Source organism: Anarhichas minor, unplaced genomic scaffold, assembly GCF_050575085.1.
Source record: "Anarhichas minor isolate MPS153535 unplaced genomic scaffold, ASM5057508v1 ptg000136l, whole genome shotgun sequence".
Classification (NCBI taxonomy): Eukaryota; Metazoa; Chordata; class Actinopteri; order Perciformes; family Anarhichadidae; genus Anarhichas; species Anarhichas minor.
Window position 1 is genome coordinate 6,938,701 of NW_027466582.1, and position 22,906 is coordinate 6,961,606.

The following is a 22,906-nucleotide window of genomic DNA, read 5'->3' on the forward strand; positions in this document are numbered from 1 at the left end:
TGTTATGACAATCTAAAAAAAAGTCTGTAAAAAGTGGACGTAAGTGACATTAAGGCATGTAGTTACACAGACGTTCCACAGGGGGGAGCTCTAACTTATTTGCTTTGCCTGGCACTGTGCTGTCAAGGAATGAATGTGTAAGGCTAGCTGAGTGGTAGCTTTGGCAATGTTGTCACTATCAGAATGATATCGCAGCGGGACAGAGGAGAACTGGCTCGTTTTTATACTGTCACAGATCCCAAAAAGCACCTGAAAGGCTATACTGTGTACAAAGTCACCGCGAGGGTAAGTAAAAGGAGGATGGGCACTCAGGGCTGATGCTAGGTGTTGTTAGCTAGCTATGCTAACCAAGCTAATATGATGCAAACACTAGTAACGTTACTTCAACCCCTCAGGGTTAGCTGGTAAGTGTAACTGCTATTGTTTACGTGTGATCGTTAGCTTACAGTAGCATTCAGGCTTGTTTATATTTTAATATGTGTTTGTATTCAACCCCCCCAGTGGATTATCTAGTTGCTAACTTACATTAGCAAGACTGAACCTAACCTAAACGCTGTGTTGACCTGGTTTTACCCGCTAGGTAGCTAACTAGCTAGCTCAGTTAGTCCTATATATAGCATTACGACAGATACACATTCAGGAGATCATGTCAAACAATAACTAGCAGGTTCATGTTGCCATCATATTTTCAGGCAAGTTTCCTAGATAAATGCCTTGAAAGAATAATTAACGTTGTGGGGGATTCCTGATTATAAGCCTGATCTAGATGGAGAAATGCCAAAGCTTCATATCCTTAAACATTAACTGGTTAACATGAAACTCCATGAGTAAGGTGTTGCTATACTATAAAGCTATTTCAAGGTAGGAGAAACCCTAGATAAAAAAAAAATGGTTTCAGTTTCAGTTTGAGACAATCAGGCTTTTCATTTGTAAGCATGGGTCCCTGTCCCCATTGATAATATACAGCAAACTCACAGATCAAGTGCTGGTATAGTAAGTCATCTGATGGTGAAATGAACAGACATATCTTAATATTCAGCCACACTTATGCCAAACCTCCAGTCACCAGTTTGTGCAGTGTTACAGATTCATGGTCACACTCCCAGTTCAATAACTTAGAAACAGGCCCGGCTGAGTTTCTTTGTTATGATTGTTGGTGATGTCGCGTTCCTACACTCACTCGGCATATAAAGCACTCATTGTCACACTCAGAGCTGTGTCTCTGCTCATACTCGTGTCAGCCTCTCAATAAAGTCTTGAACCAGCGGCCGGGCATCTTATACTTCTAGATAGGGATCGCTCACACAGAGGTTCTAAACCCTCTAATGTTCTCTTCCCCCATTCTCCACATAGATAATCTCCAGGAAGAACCCAGAGGATGTCCAAGAGGTAAGACATGCAGCCATTATTTCCATATTGTGACTTAGTGAGTGTGCAAAGCATTGGCAGACAGTTGACTTTGGTTAAAAGGATTTAATGGAATCCTTCCGAGGGAATTTCCCCTGCAGGGTTGGAGGATAAGCCCGGCTTCTGTGTAGTGTGAGCTGTTATGTCAGACTGTGAGCTGTGTGTGGCTTTATGTTCCTTATTCCACATCCTGAAACAAGAGATCTGGTAAAGCAAAGCTTAATGTTTCTGCCCAGAAATTTCAGTCATATAATAAAGCAGAGTATACTTCAGGAGAATTTTTCCTTATTTCTCTTTTTTCATTTCAAGCTTACTTCATGTCAGAACACTGACACAGTTGTCCAAGTATTAAATATCGCCCAAGATAACTGTTATCTGTCTTTTAAAAGGTCTTACATAACATTCAGCTATTTCCTTTTTTCACAATGTATCTAAAAACATGCTGTAAAAACTCACATGCATGCTCTCTAGCGTTTGTCACACACTGAGGAATGCAGTCTAGCCTGGAACCAGTGCAAATGCAGCAGGCATGATGTCAATTACTGCATGCGTGTCTAGGAGAACACATACCTCCATTATTTGGGCAGTGCTCCTCTCTGGGAGTGGTGCTCTGCTCAGCCCTGTTTTCTTCACACCAGCAGGCTGGCCAGGATTTTAGCAAACCGGACTCGCAGCTCAACATTAGGCCATTATGTTTTGCTTTATGCCGCAGAGTAAGGAACTACTTTATGCACGTTTGTGTCTGAATGTTGTGACTTGTGTTGGACGTTTTATTGCATACGATTTGACTTAACTTAGCAGAGGAACAATGGCTGAGTTTTGATTTGTTTTTAGTTTCAGGCTATGGAGAGGTGCTGTTGACAATGAATATATTAAACAGACATTTTAAATACAATGCTAATGAGATTACTTTACAGACAATTACAAAATCTGGTTACCTCTTCAAGCACCACAATTGGTTTAATTCATTTGGTGAAGCTTCACGTATTATTAAACAGAAGATGATTGATTCCTCAACTCCTCCTCCTCCTCCCTATCTTCATCCATCTCTCCTCTTGTTCTTTCTGTAGATAACGGTATGGAAGAGATACAGTGATTTCCGGAAGCTTCATCAGAACCTCTGGCAGTTGCATAAGAATGTTTGTAGCCAGTCGGAGCTGTTTCCCCCGTTTGCCAAGGCCAAAGTCTTTGGTAAGAAGCGATTCCCCTGTGTCACACATTTGTCCAGATGAATGCAGAGAGACCAAATGCTCGTCTTTGAGGAGTCTTCTTCTCCTGTTTTTGGTCCTCTGCTACCTTTTTGATACCGTGGTTGTTTGCGTTAGTGACAGAACTGTGTGACTGTAGAGAGACTAAATCCTGGATCTTTGGATCACTGAAGGAGCAGTGAGGACTCTGTCTCCTTGAGGCAGCTCAGTGTCATTAAGCACTCTTAATTACTCTTACTTGACATAATCACTTGCTTAAAGGCAATATCCCTCTAATGTGTGTGCGTGTGTGTGTGTGTCGATGAAGAATACATTGTGGCCAGTGCAGACTTACTAACGGTTGCTTCCTCGGGCCCCCTACTGTGTTGACCCCTCGACTTGATCAAATGCCAACTGTGTGTCCGTCCTGCAGCTCTGAATGCAAATGCCCTCTTCCTGCATTTTGTTACCACTAATTAAATTACGTCTGATCCTGGTCTTCCCTTCCCTTTTTCTTCCCTACTATTTGCATACAGTCTAATCACTGCCTCGGCTTACTGTATGAAATGCTTCCATTTCATTTGATCTGGGTCACTGTGTCTAAGTTCACCAGTGAGCCGGCACGCTTCATTAACCTCCCACCACCACAGCAACTTCTTGAACCGGACTTGAATGATTTTCTTCAACAGTGAGTGCGTTGTCTTTTTTTTTGCAAGCGCAGGTCGTTTTGATGACTCGGTAGTTGAGGAAAGAAGACAGTGCTCCGAGGATCTGCTGCAGTTCTCTGCTAACATCCCCGCTCTCTATAGCAGCCAGCACATCCAAGATTTCTTCAAGGTACCAAAAAAATCACACACCGAAACACAAATGTACTCCCAGACTACTTTGAACTGCAATTTTTTTCGATTCTCTTCAAGGGAGGCGAGGTCCACGACGGCTCCGAGCTCATTGGACCAGCTGAGCCCTTTTCAGACTTCTTGGCAGACAGTTTATCAGACTGCAGCTCTGACGGTAGGGTGAAACACAACCACACTTCCTCAAATCCATCTTCCTCTTAATTTACAATGACTTGTTTTTACAATGAATTCACTCTGGCTCAGAGATTTGTGGACATGTTTTTTGTTCCAGTTCAGAGAGACATCAGTGGTGCGGATGATTTGACGATCACATCTGAGTATGCTGGTAAAGTTTGTTTGTTTATGTATCAAAATAACACACACACATCCATGAGAGCTCATAAATAGACTCATGAAGGAGTGTGTATGTGTGTGTATGTGTCTGTTTTGACCCGAGCATTGCTCTCCTCCCCAGGCCCGTCCAGTGACAGCGACCTGACCTCCCTGGGTGTGGATACCGACTCTTTGACTGGGCTGGATGATGGCATGGCCTCAGGCCGCACCTCCCCAAACCAGCCACAGGGGGGAGCCACCCACATTAGCAGCAGCTGCAGCCCCCGCTTGCCCTCCCTGTACGATCGCCGCACCCCATCTCCTGCCCCGGTCCCTGCCTCCTCAGCCCCTAACCCAGAGGTCAGCCGGCCAGGCCGAACGCCGCTCTTCTCCGGCCGTCTGAGGAAAGCCGGTGGTGGCCACCCAAAGGACGTGAAGTCCGACTACCTAGACAGAGCCAGTGAGCTCATCTGTTTGGCTGTGCAGAAGGAGAAAGAGCAGGACTTTCAGGCAGCTTTCTCCTGCTATCGCAGCGGAGTGGACCTGCTGCTGCAAGGAGTGCAAGGTTAGTTTGGGAGAGCGCTTGGTGCCTACATGTGCAGCAGTGACACAACTTCTTTCACTAGAGACCAGGGCCTTGAAGAAAACATTTTTAAAATCGGCAATTAAATTTGTGTATCGTACATGTCCCATCATTTGACACAGTAGCATCTTTACGTGTGACCCTCCCTGCCTGGTGAACACCCACATCTTTTACACTTTATTCCGCAAAATTGCAATGCTGGCTTTCTGTTAAAAAACTGTCTCCAAGACTAAATCCAGATCCACACATGATGAAGCTCCCTCCAGACTATGTAGTACTCAATTTAACGACTAGTAAACCCATTAATAAAATCTTCCCTGGCCCACAGATACTGTAGGTCATGATCCAAGTTTTGAAAACGGTCCACTTGAACAGCGGATCTCGATCGAAGCTCATTACTTTCTACAAGCGGTGATCATGAATGTCTATCTACTCGGATGGGTGTCCTTGTGTTTATGATAGCGGAGATTCCAGCAGCAGGGTTGCTGCTCTTTAGTTGACCCTGACATCCCCTCAAAGAAGGCATCACTTTTACCCTAGTGGTTTATTACCTTGTCATAATAGCATGCTGTTTTGTCAGTAAATAAAATGCTTGTACAGAAACTTTGAACCCCGCTGCGCTGTAGAAACTGCTTGGTAAAGAGAAATGCATGACCCTTTTCAGGTGAGCCCAGTCCCACGCGGCGAGAGGCAGTGAAGAAGAAGACCGCAGAGTATCTGATGCGTGCAGAACAGATATCCAGTCAGCATCTGAGAAGCAACATGGGTCAAGGGTCAACGCAGACAGTGGTGAGTGGGAGGGGAATGCCACTGGCCTGTGTGCTGTCAGTGTTAGATTATGTAAATGTCCCTTATATGCGTGCATCCACCAGGGTCCTTAAACCACTTGAGACGGCACATAAACCCGACTGTACAGTTTATGTTAAACCGATCTTTTTATACAGTCAGAATTAGTAGTGGAGCCACTGTACACTACCTGTTATCTGATGATCAGACACGGTTGTTTTCCACACATTACTTGAGTCACGTGTTGCAAAAAGGCAGAATACCTAATGAATGTCACCATGTGTTAACGTTAACGTTGCACACCGTTATGAAATGTTTTTGCTTTGTTTCCAAGGCTTTGGGGGCACATTGTTGCCCGTCCACCAGCAGAGGAAGCCAGCAGAGTCCTTCTGAGGAGCTGAGAGCATACAGGGTGCTGGGAGTCATAGATAAGGTCAGTTCACTTTAGCAACTTGCAGCCGCATTTTGTGAGTTCACTTAAAAGTTGTTTCATTTATAAAAACAAGCAATAATTTGGCTATTTGTCCTACTAAGAGACACTTCACATTGTTTGATTTGATGTCAGAATTTTCTCCTTGAATATAATAACACATATGGAAGAGGAACATTGTTACGTTGACAACTATAACGGAGGTCCTAACTAAATAATTACACTTAGGTCCGGCAGACAATGATTTCCTGCCCAATGTCCTTTTTTTAAACATCTTTTTTTTTTTTTTTTTTTATCTGAGGCAATAAAGCGTAATGGATTTACTGAATGGTACGGTAAGGGCTGAGTGTGTGTATGTTCAGCGTCGGTTATGACTACCACAAGGTCAGTTTAGGTTGCTGGTCCTCTCAACCAGCTGCCGGCGAAGCAACTTCACCACTCAGCCATGAAATGACTTGGCAAGCCGCTCAGAGAGCTGCACACTACATTGAATCAATGATGCTCGTCCTCCGCACACACAAAACCCCAAGGAAAATGTTGATACAATACTAACATGTGTTACTCTACAGAGGTGCATGCAAAATCCACAGTGTGTCAGAAACAAATCAGACACGCGGCAAAAGGAAAAAAAGAAAAGTGGAAACTGCGCTATCCAGAAAGGAGCCAGCGCTCCTCTCCTCTTTTTCCTCCTCCTCCTTCCTCCTTTCACTTTTAATGCGGACAGAGGGGACAGATGGAGAGAGCTCCTCACCCTGCTGCCCCTCCTCTCCACCTCCCCCCTTCCCTGATGTTTGTGTCTTAATTATATTAGCGCCCTGGCTAGCACTGCCACTCTGTTTACTCACAGCTCCATTCATATCCATTTAGCCTGCACCTGTTTGGTCCCAGCCAGGGTCACATGAAGAGAGAGAGAGAGAGAGAGCGCACCCACAAAACATACGCACGCAGTGCGCTGTGTACGAACACACAGCGGGTCACACACATATGCTTTAGCTCTCCCCTGAGATGCTGAGGGGGGGGGGGGGGGGCAGGCAGAGGAGCAATGAAGATGTCAGGGAGAAGGGAGGGAGGAGATAAAGGTTAGGAAGAGACAGAGGGATTCAGAGATGGCTCTGCTAGTAGTTACTGTGTCTGCCATGGAGCATTGCATGGATCTGTAGTTACATCTATCTCAAGCAACACATGTGCACCAAAATGTATATAAATTAATTTATTTTTTACATTGTTAAATCTATGAAATTACCTAAAATACTGAAAAAAAAGCGTTTGTTTTGTTCAACCAGCAGTCCAAAATTTATAGAAATTCAATATACAATGATTTTTCTTCTTTGAATAATTAACTAATTGATTCAGGTATTAGAAAATACTGGTGGTATCTGCATTTGTTTCTTTTTTTTATGGTATGATACTACATGCTGTTATAGATTTATTTTACACATTGTCATGTGGGACTTGGTTTGGTCGACACAGCAGGATCTGACGCATTAATGCCAATTTCTTTTAGTATCATTTAAGGACCTACATTTGTCTTGCAGTGACCCTCATGTGTGACCCGACCCGGTCGTTGAAAAACCCTGGAGCGCACAACCACTACATCATCCTAGACTGTGTGTGTGTGTCTGTTCATATCTGGCAATTAATGGCACTCTTCCATCACAGGTTCTTTTGGTCATGGACAAGAGAACACAAGAGACGTTCATCCTGAAAGTAAGTTTAAAATGCGTGTGTGTGTGTGTGTGTGTGTCTGTGTGCATCCTTGTCGTACTGACTGTAGGTGTGAAGTGTGCCAGAAGCCCCTGTGTGTGACCGTTTGTAATTGATTCTAATGGGCCTGTCCCTGTCAGCTCCTCCGCTCTCAAGTGTGAGACGTGTGCCAGATGCCAACGCACAGCGCAGGCACAGATGAATACACACGTGCGCGCTCACACACACATTCCTACTCTCACACACACACGCACACAACCAATGTGAACTTTACATGTAGCGCTGATAGATCTGTGTGACTCTTCTAAAGTCACGGGCTGTGTGTGGCTTGATGAATCCAGTGACTTTGGGTTGCCGTGGGGCAAAGCTTGTTAATAGGAGGTTTCTCCTTAGTCTTCACAGAGGCTAAAACACTCACCTTCCTCTACCTCCTCCCACTCATGCCCTCCATATGGAGGTAATGTTTCTTTTCTCCTTATGTCCTTTAATGCATTGCTCACTTCCTCTTTCTCTCCATCCTTATTGCAGGGTCTGAGAAAGAGCAGTGACTGTGGGCGGACTAAGCGGACAGTCATGCCTCATTCTGTGCCCCACATGGTGCAGCTAAGGAAGTTCATCGTCTCCGAAGACACCGTTTTCCTTTTGCTGCAGTATGCTGAAGGTAAAGCACGTGTGTGTGTGTGTGTGTGTGTGTCATCTAATGCTCACCAACTTCATCTTCATTCTTTTGTCTTTTCCCCTCCTTCACCTGATCTCCCCCTCTCTCTTCTCCCACCCCTCTCTCTGCCCTTGTTCCAGACAGATGTTTGATAGAGATGGGTGTGTGTCACAGGTCATTATTCTGAATACCAGGTGGCGCCATGCTTCATTAGCTATGCCAACACCTGGGCCTCCTTACAACCCACTCGCTCTACGATGCGTGTGTGTGTGTGTGTGTGTGTAGCTCGTGTGTGTGTGGGTGACGACGTACAATGAAATCCAGCCATATTTTTTTAATGCTCCATAACCTATTCAATCTGGTGCACTCTATAACCACCCTGCGCTAATATTAGTGGACAGTATTTAATATCATATGAACATAATCGAATAAAGCCAATCAAAATGCCAGAGACGGCATCGTTTCCCCGCAGTTTACATTTCAGCCGTGCGATTAACAAAATCCAGGGTTGCTTCTTCTGCTTTAGTGTGCCGTTCGCAGCTGATAGGTTAAATGACGACAGGCAGGCAGACGGAGGGAGGCGGTGACCTGAGTGACATTGGACAAAACAACATGTGGATGGTTTTACTTTCTAAGCCATCGAGTTGCCCTACTATCATTATCATCACTGTGAGCTCCCTATCCATTCTCATCACACACAACAGATGCTGGCTTCCAATTGCTCACGCTACAGCTGTGTGTGTGTGTATCTGTATGTCTGCGTGTGTGTGTGTGTAAGACAGAGAGAAGTCAAAACGCTAACATAACACTGGGAACCTAAATCAAACACACACACAGCAACCCCATTTAGCCAAATTGGGTTCAATCATCAATCAATCACTGCTCTTGTTTGCCTTGGTTACTCTTTCCTAAGTGCAATGAGCCTTCTTACCTAATTTCCTCCAGTGTCTAAGGACTCCCAGAGGCCAAAGTCAGGAACTGAAAGTCTCTTTTGCACTTTCCTTTTCATCCACAGCATCTGACCAACTGTGAATTTTAGGTAAATTAGCGATAGATGGCGGAAAACGATTTTTAAAGATGCAATGTCATCATGTATAGCAAAGTGAGATGCATGCCCCTGAAATAGTGATGGTTTCTTCGGCTGAATTACCAAATGGGCAAAACGGGCATCTAGACAGGGACCCCCCAGGGGCCCGCAGGTCCTTCTTGCCACAGGCGTCATATACAGTTAATTTTACCCCGTTTCAGCTATAAGAAGTAACTCCATTGAAACAACTTTGAAAGTGGTTATGAAGTCTACATAACTGCAAAACTTTTTGACTTTGTTTAATTATCAACAAAGCATCTCTATCCGTATGTTGATACTACTGGCACTCTGTGCTTGCTTAATGTATGAGTGAATGGTGAACAGAAATTGTAGCAGCCTTGAGGCTTGTGTTTGACCAGTCGGCAACTTTTGGTCCTTTTTGGACGATGGGAAAGAACTCAATTTAGACCACGGTTCCTCCCATTGAAACACAGGTGCTTGCTGAGTTCCGAAGAACATTCCTGGAGAAGTTCCAGTAGCGTGGTGTGCTTCATTTGTCCTCTTAATACCTCTGCTGTCTACTGTATTGGATACACCCTTCTTTTTGTAATTGTCTTTAATGCCCTGTTTCCTTCATCCCTAGGGGGGAAGCTGTGGTCTCACATTGGAAAGTTCCTGCGTACTTCCAGCCCAGAGGACAGCTTTGACATTCCTTTCATCCAGAAGAGCCACACGGCGGCTGTACACTCTCCACAACACGCTGCACCACAGCTCGATGTAGACTCCGCCAGTTCTGGTTCTGGGCCGGTGTCTTGTCCCGCTTCTGTATCGGAGCTCCAGAACAAAGGGGAGAAGCCGATCGCGTCTCCTAGGAAAAGGGTTCTCCCTCCCAGGCGCATTGAACAACTTGGGGCCCAGTCGGACTCCGGAGCCACCTCTGAGGAGGAGTGCACCAACAGTTATTTGACACTTTGCAACGAGTATGAAAATGACAAGGTCGAACCAGATGCACTAGAGGAGGACGGAGAGAAGAGCGAACAGGAAATGCCGTCGCTGGAAGTGCCCGCCACGACGACCACCACGTCCTCGCGTAGCCGGTCACTGCTGAGCAACGACAGCCTCTCGTCACCGATCAGCTCTCAGGAACTGGGCTTCTTCACAGAGTCGTCCGACAAAAGCGGCAGTGAGCAATACCGCGGCGAGGGACAGGACCACGGCGAGGTGTTCAGTCCTTTGCCGTCCCCTGCTGTGCCTCTGTCCAAGCACACGCCAATGGAGTTTTTCCGTATCGACAGCAAAGACAGTGCCAGCGAGGTGACCTGTCTTGACTCGGGAGAGCAGCGGCCTTCTCAGAAGCCGGTCTCCCTCTTTTCCACATCCGACCTGGGCTCGGATGTCACTGAGGATCTTCCAGAGCTGGCTCAGGAGGTCAAGGGCCACAGCTCAGAGCTCTGGGGGTTGGACTGTAGTGATAAAGGCTCCAACGAGTCCGTGCCAGTCATCTCGTTCAAAGAGGCAGTAGTGGAGGATGAGGGTCACCCGCCAGACCTTTTGGTCAACCTGCCTGTGACGGGCGGGACTGTCGACTCTTTACAGGAGGAATTGGACACCTCGGGGGTGTGTCTCGGCCTCGAGGCCACGGCCTCGCCGCAGAAGTTCATCCAGCCTGATGTTTTACAGCTTCACAGCCAGCCGGAGGAAGGGGAGGAGCAGCCACTGGAGCAGGAGCCTTCATCTCTATGTACAGCCTCTGCGACTTATGACACTAGTGCTGCGTCTTCCTCTCCCTTCAACTCGCTGTGGGATGACTGCAGCTCGGCGTTTGGGTCAGAGGCCTCTGACAAAATGGTTGTTCACCCTACATGCCAAAATAATTACCTTGACCTTCCAGTTACTGACATTCTAAACGGGAAACTCGAGGCCGGTACAAGAGTAAATACAGACTTGGTTCCTCACCACAGCGGCAAAAGCACAGACTCTATCCCAGCCGCGAACGGCACCGAGGCTCGCGCAGTGGTCCAGAGTTTATTCGGTCTTGATGGCGAATCATCAAGAGTTATTAGTGATACAGGTGGCTGCGAATTTGATAAAGAAGTATCGCGGCTGTTCGCCGAGCTGGACGAGCTGTCGTTGGCTGCGTCCCAAGCTCGTATCCCGGAGGAGTTTGTGCGATGCTGGGCCGTCGAGATGGTGTCAGCCCTGGACCTTCTGCACCAACACGGCATCTTTTGTCGAGACCTCAACCCCAACAACATCCTGCTCGACCACCAAGGTTAGACATCCGTTATTACCGCGGCTTATCGTAAAGCCTTTGTTCGGCAACATCCCACAATCTAGTCCCCTATCTCATAGATCTCTGAAATCTTCAGTATATGCCATAAAGAATAGAGGGGGGGGAAAAAGTCCTGAAAATTAAAAAATACAATGTAGAATACGTTCTTAGAATATTAGCTGCACTAAACAATAATGCCACGACTGCTTACGAGCTATAATATTAGGGAAGCAAAGCAGTACAGTTTAGTTGCACAAAGTTTAGAAACATATATTTCAGACATAGTTCAATAAGGACCTCATGAACATCTTAGACATCTTGGTGAAATCTGCTCATATTTCTCTTATAGCGAGCATATAACCACATCTCTCTGAAGCTGCTTTGCTCTGTCAGTCAGCCATGATGTAATGTATTTACTAAAATTAAGGCTTTTCCAGAAAGGGGAAAGTGTTTTTTTTTCCCTACCAGGAGGTCACAGATTTCCCCTCAACTTCTTCCTTTGTCGTCCTACAATCATCTCTCTCCGCCTCGTTATCAACAAGCGTCTAATTAGCTGAGTGGCTGTTTTCGTCTCCCTGGTGGTAATTATTGTTCTAAAGGGCCCATCAACGGCGTAGTGTGGTGCATCAGTCTGGCTAGCCCAGGCTAATGGCCACGGCTACCTAATGACACCATTAGTTCTAATGATAGCGTTAACGGGTAGCCGCTAAACAGGAGTAATCGCTGGGGCCGTGTGCTTGAAAAGCTCGCTGAGGGATGTAGAGAGGCAGAAAGGAACCGGTGGAAGGAAGTGCTCTGAAGGTGAGTAAACAGGTTGAAAAGTATCGAGTCGGAGTGACACTCGACTGTGTCGGCTTGAGGCAGAGCGCCAGATGAATGTTTGTTTCTCTTTGAGCTGAGCGCTTTCCCTCTCTTCCTGTCTCCTTAGGTCACATTCAGCTCACCTACTTCTGTAGCTGGAACGATGTGGAGGAGTCCTGCGACAAAGAGGCCATTGCCAATATGTACTGTGCACCAGGTGAGACGTATGCTCATACACTTTATCGCTCTGATTTCTCTGAGGTGCTCCTTCTAAACTTGTTAATAATTGGGAGCCTCATTTTGTGTGTTTGCATGTCAGTAAGGAGCTTTATGTGGGGTTAATTCTATGCAGGCATGCAGGGTCATAAGTAGGCCACTTTCCCATGGTCACAAACCCCTCATTCATAGCCAGATATGAATAAACAATCCACGTGTACACACACACACACACACACACACACACACACCGCTCTAGAGAGTAGAAACAGGTGAACACTGATTCTTCTCCACTTTGAAATAGACAGAAATCCATACGCAAAGGTGCTCTTTCCATTCTGTGCATTTGCTTTTTTTTTTTTACCCATTAAAGAAACCACATCTTAAGGATTCATGCAGTTATCATGATGACATTTTTTACATTTTAATAACGCATATCTGTTTGTATCCGGAGGATAAAATAGAAATATTTAGTATTTACTCACAGTTTGGAGAGGCTGGCTCTGGTTGTAGTTCTCTCCTTGTCCTGTAGAGTGTGCTGTTGTGCAACACTGAGACAGCGGTGCGGTAACTCCATGTGTCGCCCTCAGCAGGCTTGTGGCAGCTCCGGCATGCTGTTTACAAGCTGCCTGAAACAAACCGCTGCTAGACTACAGCACCATGTCCCTACTTAGTACTTCTGTGTGTGTGTGTGTGTGTGTGTGTGTGGGGGGGGGGGGGGGTCATCTATGGGCGGGATACTTCTTCTAATATGTTGCTGTTTTAAGCATCGGGCTTCACACTTGGGATGCTGGATGGATTGTATTTGGTGTGTTTGATTACATCTTTTCTTAAATCCGCAGGACGGATAACTGCTGAAAAACTCTGGATGCATTTAGAGACGTACACAACAACCCTCGCACCCATTCACCCCCCCCCCCCCCCCCCACGCACTTATATTAAGCTATTCTCTCATACTCATCCTCTCGCTCAAGCCAGGAAGGTCACTTCAGATTTAAATCCTCCTTGTGACTAGGAACATACAGTGTGCCACTGTCGTAATAAATCTGAAAGCAACAAATGCTTTATCTAATATTCAAAGTGTGCATAGAAACTGCTTGTTTGAAAGCCCACTAATGGAAATAGAAGCACGTAGAGGCATATGTACGGTGGCCAGCGGTAGGTGACCTAAAGACACACAGGAGCAAAGCTCGGCACAAGGAGCTTTACGTGCACAATGGAGCTTAAAACCTAAGTGCCAATTCGAGACATGTTTGACTCTGAAGTCATTGTGTAATTGATGTAGTAATTGTTCTTGTTAAAATCGGCAGCGACGGCTCTTTATACTTGTCTAATAGAGGGGATGGTAGGTCTGAACAATGTTGTTTATTTAACAAAATCAAATGATTGAAATTTAAAAAAAAAAGTAAAAGGTAGATTTTGACTAAATGTACACTTGACTCACAGATAATTTATAACAGCACTCATACGCCCGTTCTGGATCAATCAAGTAAAGGCAAATAATGTATTGATTACTTTTTAAAAGTGCTGTTCTCAGCAGTCAAAACTGGAAGGTATTTATTTTAAATATTAGATTTTTTCCAGACTTGAGAGGCTGTCGGCAACCTTTGGTTTCTTTACTTGACAATCCGATTAATTCACTTTCACAATAGTCATTGAATACGTCCGTAAGTTAATCAGCTAGTCTTTTTCGGCACTGTAGAATTCAGATGTACACAAATACAAGTAGATCTAATGTTGGACAAGAGGAGCTGAAGGAGGCAATCGGAGTGGTGCCCTTTGCATCACATTTGGGCGGCGTTCACATTCGGCTCACTCACACAAATAATAAAAAAAATATGAAAAAATGTTCAATGTTGTGGATAAAAGCCAGCGCCGTAGTGAAATGAAGTGGAATAGTGCTGATCAGCCCAGGTGTGAAAGATCTTGTTAGTTAAAGACTGTTGATCCCACATGGATCAATGGATGTAATGTGTTCAAGCAGCCAACAGGGGGTGTGTGACGCTGTTGCTGAGTGATAGTGTGGCTTCAACATACATTGAATGTACTACGCAAACGCTGGCAACTTTCTCTTTCTCGTCTTTCTCCACCTTTCTTTGTTGCTGTACATTTTAGTATGCACATATTACTAAGTAATGGCTATCATGTATTTGACATGTTTTTATTTCCTGCAAACCCCTTTACGATTGGTAGATGCATGTATCTGTTGATGTACAGTATGTGCTCGTTAACACACACACACACACTCTCTCTCTAACGCAGAGGTTAGTGAGTGTGTGTCTCCCCTGCCCTTGTTATGTATTGCTGTTTATCCAGACAGGGTCAGCTCTGGCGATGGCTTCATTCCTGATGACAGATTTATGACTGTTTGCCAGAAAGCTAGCAGGGGGCCTGCTGTGACCGTGTGTGTGTGTGTCTGCGTGCGTGTGTGCGTGTGCGTGTGTGTGTGTGTGTGTGTAAGACGGAGAGAAACATGTTTTTACAACGCACACATTCACACCCAAAAAACACGGGAGTGGACTCGGAAAATACAGTGACATCTGTGAATCTATTTATCCTGCACTTCTGCTTATTTATTTTCTCAGCATATCGTCATCGTTATTGATAAACATCAGATGGCTAATATTTTGTTCTCTAATAATAATACAACAGCTATTGAGTGACAGTGAGACACGACCTGATTGGAGCAGAAACAGGAAATAGTTTATTGTTCTGCTGAGAGGGAAGCAAGGCCTAAACCAATTCTCTTCAGTGTCTAAGAAAAGGGAAACTCAATATTCTTCCCCTCTGAGGTGACAAGTCAGACTTTTAGCTGCTCAGCGACAGCGTGATCTACTGGAAGTTAATGTTTAGTTCCCCTTTTCAAACAACGCGCTCACCTCTTTGTTTTGGAAACCTTTTCAAGTAAGAAACTGCACCCCGAACGTACTTCGGCTTTATTATTTGAATGTTATCAGATATTCTTTGATGAGTCAAAGGATTGCTTTAGAATATATAACTTATTTGGTTTTCAACAACAATTGTCACCATTTTAACAGAGCCTCATATGAGCCTCAGTCTTGGAAAGTTATAAACCGAAGTCTCCTTACTTCCTACCTGCAAACGCTTTACTTCCCCTTTCAACAATGACTGTCTGTTCAGTTTTTAGGGAAGTCACACTAAGAGGAGAAGAGAGAAAGTTCCTTATGCCCCCCCCCCCCCCCCCCCCCCCCCACCACCACCACCAGCCGAGAGGAGATAGAGTGACTAAGATGCAAAGCAGGAGGGGACTGCATTGTTAAGGGGAAAGGGAAGAAGAAGAGGCCACGAGGTTAACACCGCATTGTTTGTATCCAAACTCCTCCGTATCATTTTGTTTTCTTCCAATTATTTTTTGGTTCATGTGCTGTTTAAGAAAGCTTTGTGGGAGGTATGGTCAAATTAAGGCGTCACACAGTGTAACAGTGGGGTTTGAATGACCCATGGCCCGTGGATGCAGTTAATTCTCCCCTCCCGTCCTCTCTCTCTCTATCTCCCGTTCTCCCTGCCTCGCTCTGACAGAGCGGTAAGTGTAGCCAGCTCCACTGTACTCTCCCTGCAGCTCCTTAGACATTAATCCATTGTGATGACATCGACCTTGCTCTGAGACGTGTGCTTGTGTGTGTGTGTGTGTGTGTCCAGTATCTCCCCTCCAGCTCATAACTACGCAGGTATCACTAGTCCGTTCAATGACGATCTTCTCTCCTTGGCTGTCAAAACAGTAGTCCTGGGGAGCCCTGAAGACTGGTTGCTCAGTTGGCTGTGTGTGTGTGTTTGTTTGCGTGTGTATGTATGTGTGTGAACGAAACGTGCAAGTCGTATCATAGCCCTCTCTAACCTTTACTGCAAGAGAGCCGCGCAGGCCCCTGGAGTTCCCGGCAGCCTCCGGTGAGACGAGGGGTCTTTGTCCTCCTCTGCTGCCCCAGCTGAGGAGCCTGGTCTCTGGGCACACGCAGCCGTGACCCGGGGCCCCAGCCCTCTGGAGAGAGCGGAGCAGAGGGAAGCTGAGCGGCACAAGAGGCCATCTGGTACCCAGTGGAGCTAGCGCACACACAGACTCTCTCACATATACTTTTGACTTTAGCAACACGTGTGTCACTCTTGGTTTCTGTGTCATACTTCTTCAACACATACTGTGGAGTCTCAACAGCCTTCCATCAAACTGGTTGGCCGACTGACTCTGGATCAGAATCTCAGAAAACGTGGCCATGAGCAAGACAGTGGACATATTTCCCCTGAAATGTTTATCTTGAGAGGGTTTTGTAGTCCTGACATGTATGTAGAGATGGTCAATGATGTCTGTGATTATTGGGAGCCTTTCAGTAGTTTTGGTTGTCGAGACAAAAAACTCAATGGCGGATTGTCATTAGGATCTGTGGTAAGGCTGCAATGATTTGGTAATGGGTTAATCCTTTAAGTTATTTCTCACACTTGTGATTTGGCTTCTTTTTACTTTTCTTTTTTTTTCCGACTGTTAAACGGACAAGACATTTGATTAAATGACTTTAAATGATGATTTCCTAATTTGCCACTATTTCTTGACATTTTACAAACCTAACAATCGATTAATGAAAATAAATGTTTTCAGGAGCTGAAAATGGTGCGGGAGAAAATGCAACTAAACAATGATGTTATACTACTTCTCAGTTGTTCCTGCTTTACATTTATTGGTGTGTGTGTGTGTGTGTGTGTGTTTGAGGTCAGGTCATGCAGATGGTGTGAAGTTGCAGCAGACGGTTTCCTCAATTTAACTGCTTTTTTATTATGCAAATCACCCTTTTATGAGACACACACTTGTTTGTGTGTGTGTGTGTGAGAGACTGTTCATGTTTTTGTGCTCATTTTGAATTGATTGTATCAATTCAATGAAATATTAAGTAACACAAGATGTCAGTCGCAAACTGTTTGTTGAAGGTTTTTTTCATGTAATTACCAAAGCGGTCTCTTTTGCACTTAGCTCAGCTTAAGATGAGTAAATGATTTTATTTATAAATATTGGGTTATTCTTTTATTTTACATCTATGATCAGTAGATCAGTTGTTTCTCTGCTTGTTGATTTAATTCCGCGTTTTCCCTCCTTTTCTTTTACTCTGGTTTCAGAGGTGGGAGGAATCGGTGAGGAGACCGCGGCATGCGATTGGTGGAGTTTGGGCGCCGTCCTGTACGAGCTACTGACAGGCATGGTGAGTCAGAAAGTATGAACGTTATCTTCGTATCTAAGGTGTTGTGGGATGTCTGTAGGTGCCTTGGCTTTCAACTCTCTCACACTCCTTATGGTTGTGCCAAATTGTGTATGATTCTGCGCACGTGTCTGTATGTTTGTTGGGGGAGTTTGTTGTGTGTGTGTGTGTGTGCGTGTGCGTGTGTGCGCGTGCGTGTGTGCGCGCGTTTATGTTTATGTGTGTGAGGTGCGTCTTGGCTGCCGTCTCTTACTCTGGTTCTCGGGGAGTGCCAGGGGTGTCGGCGTGACTTTCTCCCCCAGCCTGAGCTCCATCTGCTGGGGCAGGGGGGGTCAGCTCTCACCGGGCCTGGTTGCTGGCTCCTGGAGCAGCGCTGGGCTTGGAGCGCGCCGATCCGAGGTCGGTGTTGAAGACCAGGGCGGCTCTCGAGGTGCTGCTGCTCGGGCCGGGCTGTCTGAGGGACAATCTTTGAAGGGGAGCATCTCGGAGCCTTTTTGTTTGCGAGACAAATGATCCATATTCACATGCACATGCTAATTATACCTTGCTGCTCTCTTGAAGGACAAACGCACATACAGTTGCACGCGCAGACAGGCCTGTGCAGGTGCAGACCCGTCCCTTCAATTGTCCATTGTCTATTCAATTTGAATAAACTCTAACTGATTGCCAGTGGACATATTTTCATATCAGCTATCAGTGGTTTCCATCAATGGCCCCAAACATGAGTCTGGGTGTTAGTTAGGTTAGTGTTTCGATGTTAAACAATACACACCCACCTACCTGGAAAAAGAACAAGTCAGTCACACAGATGTCTCCTTTGATGATTATGTCTGGGTACAGCCCTGGCAAGGATACACACACACAGGCACACATAGTGTCTCTTGATCCTTGCAGGATAAGATCTTGCCTGCAGCAGTCTTCACTGTGGCTAGGAACCCAGCCAGAACTCCTGCAGTACGTACCAGGAGAGAGAGAGAGAGAGAGAGGCAACCGACCTAACTGATGGAAAAAAAGCACACAGGGTCCCCCAACACAAACAGTTCACGGGCTTACGTCTTGCTGCACACGCTCTGTTCTAGCATTTTCAATTTCAGGGCTCAACAATAAGGACTGCCTGCTTGCCTGGAGCAAGTACAAGGCCAAGTCTGGGGCGAGTAAATCTAGCAAACACACTTGATCGATCGGCGCTAGTGGTAAAAAAAAAAAAATAGATAAACACATTGTTTTTTTCCCCCCGTAATGGATGATGGAAGTAGCTAAGGAGTGATCCATCTCGCTTCCTTCTCATCTCTGTAGAGAGTTGCACATGCGCAGTATTGATCGGGCACTCGTGGCGGCGAGTAAAGACAAAGTCTTTTAGCTTTCATTTCTCCTGGAAACGGGAGTTAAGTTGTGAAAGAGCATGTGGGCGAAACTCCAACTATGTTTTCCCCAAGTTTGAGAACAAGGCAGATGGAACGAGACGATTCACTTTCGTCTTTGTTGTTATTCGCTAACTAGATAAATAAAACAATTTATACAGGGGCAAGTCAAAATTGACTGCGGGCAATTAGATTTCTGATCCACTTGCCCGACCAGGCAAGTGAACAAAAATACATTAAAGTTAAACCCTGAATTTTGAGGTGTAGATATGCTGAAAGATGTCCTGTTGCAACGTACAGTGATTATGGTCATTATTGTCAATTATTTTAACAATGTGGCTACATTCTGTGGTTGCAAAAGCATTTGTAGGTCTTGTGCTCCCTTTCTCTCTCTCTCTCTCTACTGAGATTATTTCAATTTTTTTTTTTTCCCAGAGTGCAACAATTCCTTGTAATTGCCGGTTTGACCTCTTCATCTTTTACTCTAAAAACAAATAAAAATGCTTCATATCTACTGCTGCCTGCTTAACTGTTGGTTCTTCCAGTACAATAGCGCTGCATAATTCAAGAACAAACTAACCAAAAAAAAAAAGACGTTTTCTTTCCATGTCATCCTTTCTGTGACACACGTCAGTTCTAAGAAAGAGCAACAGTAGTTCAGTCACTGCCTTGTTGTAGTTGCTGTGATCAGTGTTGTTTCAGTTGCTCTGGCTCTTTGGTCTCCTCCTATTTGTCCAGCTCTGGTGCTCTCACGTAGACCCTCGGCTCTGCGGGTGTCGGTGTAAATGTCCCTTTAGCTCTCGGGTCTGTCAGGTTTTCTTTGTTTTGATTGATCGTTATCTATTCTTTCCACCCCTCCTTCCCGCTGCACAGTCTCTGCTGCGGTGCCATCCAGCAGGAGTCGGTCGCCACACTGCTCTCAACACCCCCGAGTCTGTTTCAGAGGAGGCCAGGTCTCTACTGGAGCAGGTGAGAGTCTGAAGTGCTACCGGTAACTTCCTGTATGATGTACTGTAACGCTGTTAATGTCATGTACAGTATTTAACTGAGTGGGCCACACAAATAGACCCCCCCCCCCCCCCACCCCCCCACCCTAAACAGAAGTTTGAAGATTCTGCATTTATCATATATTCTTTACAAAAGTCATTTACACTTGAAAGTGCAGATTGAAAAAACATGAACATAATTAATAATTTGCTGCTTTTTCTGAATGGGGATGGGTGGGTGAGGGGGTCTTGCATGATAGTCTTAAAGTAATAATCTGTTGCATTTACAAATAAAGTTACAACTCTCTCACACTGGCTGGTGAACACAACGGACATGAAACATAGATATATAAAATACCCAGTTTCTTGGCACATGGAATGTCCTGCAGCAGAAATGTTTAGAAATAAGTACTGTAGAAGAAGAACTTGGTTAGCATGACCTGCTACAGTGGCTCAACAGGCGCAAAAACTCTACCTTCATTCACAGAACATGCATCAGAGTACTGAAAACACTCTGTGGGAATAAAGACACGACATCTCCAAAGATGTTACAAAAATAAACACCAGAGCTCACCATAACTTTTTGCATTATTTTCTGACAGGTTAGAACTGATAAACACATATCATAGACATAGTGGACATATTATCTTATATATATATATATATAGTATAACAGAGCTTTCTCCATGCTTATATCTTGAATCTAATTGCTAATCCTCAACACTGGTTATCTTTAAATGTATATTAATATCGTTAGTGGACATGCGGAAACTATGGCATCACTTATTGCTACTTGTACTGAATTATGAATGCCTCTTATGGTCTCCGTTTTGTCTGCAGCTGCTCCAGTACAACCCAGTGGAGAGACTGGGGGCAGGTGTGGGAGGCGTGGATGATATCAAATCCCACCCTTTCTTTGCCAGAGTGGACTGGCCCAAGTAGACGCTGTGCATTGTGGGACTGCGGAAACCAGAGCTGCATGCTGGGAGACCGGCTGTCCTGAATGAATTCCTTTCAGACTGGAAACACAAATGGACAGTAAATTCAGATTATGCATTTCTGCACGCATCTCACATTTTATGTATGGCCATTCGGTCCCCATGTTTGTTTTTTTTATACGGAATTTGCCAAGAAGCAGTATTACTTTCCCTGTAAATTGCTAATTTCTTTATCTCATGGAGGGTTTACTGTGTAACCTTTTTGGTGCAGGGAACACTTAACATGTGTGGTGCAATAATTTATACAATAAGTGCTGGTACAGAGTGATGACCCACTACGACATTGTTGCTTTTACACTCGTACAGTAGCGGTAAGTCAAAATGACATAAGTGAAAGGTGACATTTTTTGTGTTTACACTGCATTTATCCAGTTGTTGAGGTTCACCATTCAAATTCACAGACTTAACGCTGCACACATTTTTATTCAGCGCATTATTAGAGCAGCAAACAACTATTATCTATTAAAGATAAGGTGGAGTAATGTCTGCCTGAGCAGAGAATGGAGTCGCTCTCCCTCTGTGTGTGTCGTAATCAAGAGTTTCTCCGCTCTTTGTTGACACAGCCGGGCCGGCTGCACGTGCATGTTAGCGCATGTGAGAGTGCCCCGATGGCTAGTTCATGGCCGCCGCTCTGCACTGCGCTCATACGGTAGTTACATAACACTGTCCCGACCAATTGCATCATCGCGGAAGCGTAGCACCCACCCTTTGGTTCCACCCTCAGGTAAACACTGTTTGCGCTGTTAGCACTGTTAGCTTCTAGCATTGTTAGCTGCTAGCCGGCTCGGCCGTCGCCTTGTTGAGAGGCACTGGAAATGCTCCCAATCTCGTACGTTGTACCTTTAAGTCAGCTTTCCTAAAAACACAAGTGCAATACGCTTAGTTTGTTGCTGCCTATAACATATTCATTACTCCATACTGAGCCCATTGAGATTAGGTGTGGTCGAGACAGGTTGGACACTACAAGATGGATAAACACAATATTTTCAGGTAGGAGATGGTTTTGTTGTTGAGTGAAGTATTTAGTTAAAAGAAGATTAAATTATTTAATGGATTTTAGCTGGCAAAAGTGTCCGTCTAACGCCTTCTCCCTCCGTAGACAGGCCCGTGAGGTCAGTGAGAAATGACGGATGAGGCGTGAACCACACATTTCAAACCAGCCCTTTTACAAATTGTAGTTTTTATGAATGACGGAGGAAACTCTGGTACTGTTCACTACATTTTTTTTTTTTTTTTTTTGCATGGAAGAATATAATTGTCGTAATGTCGTGCTATGAAAGTTCTATCAAACAATAAATTCTGTGTGTCTTGTAAATACACCTTTTTAAAGGATGTTGTGCTGAGTGAAAGGTACACCCAGGTCTCAGAGCCTTGATCATGTCAAACGTGTCAATCACTTACTGCCTCATCAATCAAATCCTTTTTATTTGATTGTGTGTTTTATTTAAATTTTCCAACTTGCAAATCTTAAGGCTGATTTTGTAATATCTACAATGACATACATTATATGGTAAACATTCCCATGGTTACATTACATGCAATATATCACTTCCTGTATGATCAAAGAAGACTTTTGAGATGTATTGGAGCATATAATCAAATGCCTCATGATACATTTCTTTTAACAATACACAGTTAATCACTCCACTGTAGATGCTGCACTGCATAGTGTAAATTTCCAGGGCCATATTCCACATGTTAACCCTTTAATCACACTTCAGTTTTCCTTTTCTCGGTCTGTGCTGTATGTCGGTACTGGTCTGTCAGTGCACTCTTGATAACAATAAACATACCTGGATGACAACATCTAGTGATGCTTCCTTTATTGATTCAGCGGTTACGTGTCGAGAGCTGGGAGTGTGTTTGTTCTGAGGCTGCAGCTCCTCTTATCAGCAGGACCGATGATACTCCTAGAAAGCCGCTGTCACTCCCGCTGAGTGTCACTGTGACGGTAATATGAGCCAGCACAAAGGCACACACACATGGTACAACCCAAGCACCCATTGATGCACATGGGACCTTCTTTGGGTGCAGTTATTGTACTACCAGCCTTATAAATGTCTTGAATATATATGAGTTTTTGAAAAATCATATCTTTTGTTTTCCATAAAGCAGCAGGGTAC

The 22,906-nt window shown here is 44.8% G+C and overlaps 1 protein-coding gene across 1 annotated transcript; it reads left to right on the forward strand.

Moving 5' to 3' along the window:
* The first annotated feature begins 116 nt into the window (after positions 1–116).
* Positions 117–22,587, forward strand: rps6kc1 (ribosomal protein S6 kinase polypeptide 1). The gene is made up of 16 exons (XM_076083747.1): positions 117–285; positions 1,354–1,389; positions 2,478–2,598; positions 3,316–3,431; positions 3,512–3,605; positions 3,723–3,776; positions 3,906–4,328; positions 5,011–5,135; positions 5,467–5,565; positions 7,222–7,269; positions 7,795–7,927; positions 9,595–11,223; positions 12,152–12,241; positions 17,359–17,441; positions 19,673–19,768; positions 20,626–22,587. The coding sequence occupies exons 1-16, from the start codon at positions 184–186 to the stop codon at positions 20,725–20,727; spliced, it is 3,351 nt and encodes a 1,116-aa protein (XP_075939862.1). The 5' UTR covers positions 117–183; the 3' UTR covers positions 20,728–22,587.
* Positions 22,588–22,906: the final 319 nt, after the last annotated feature.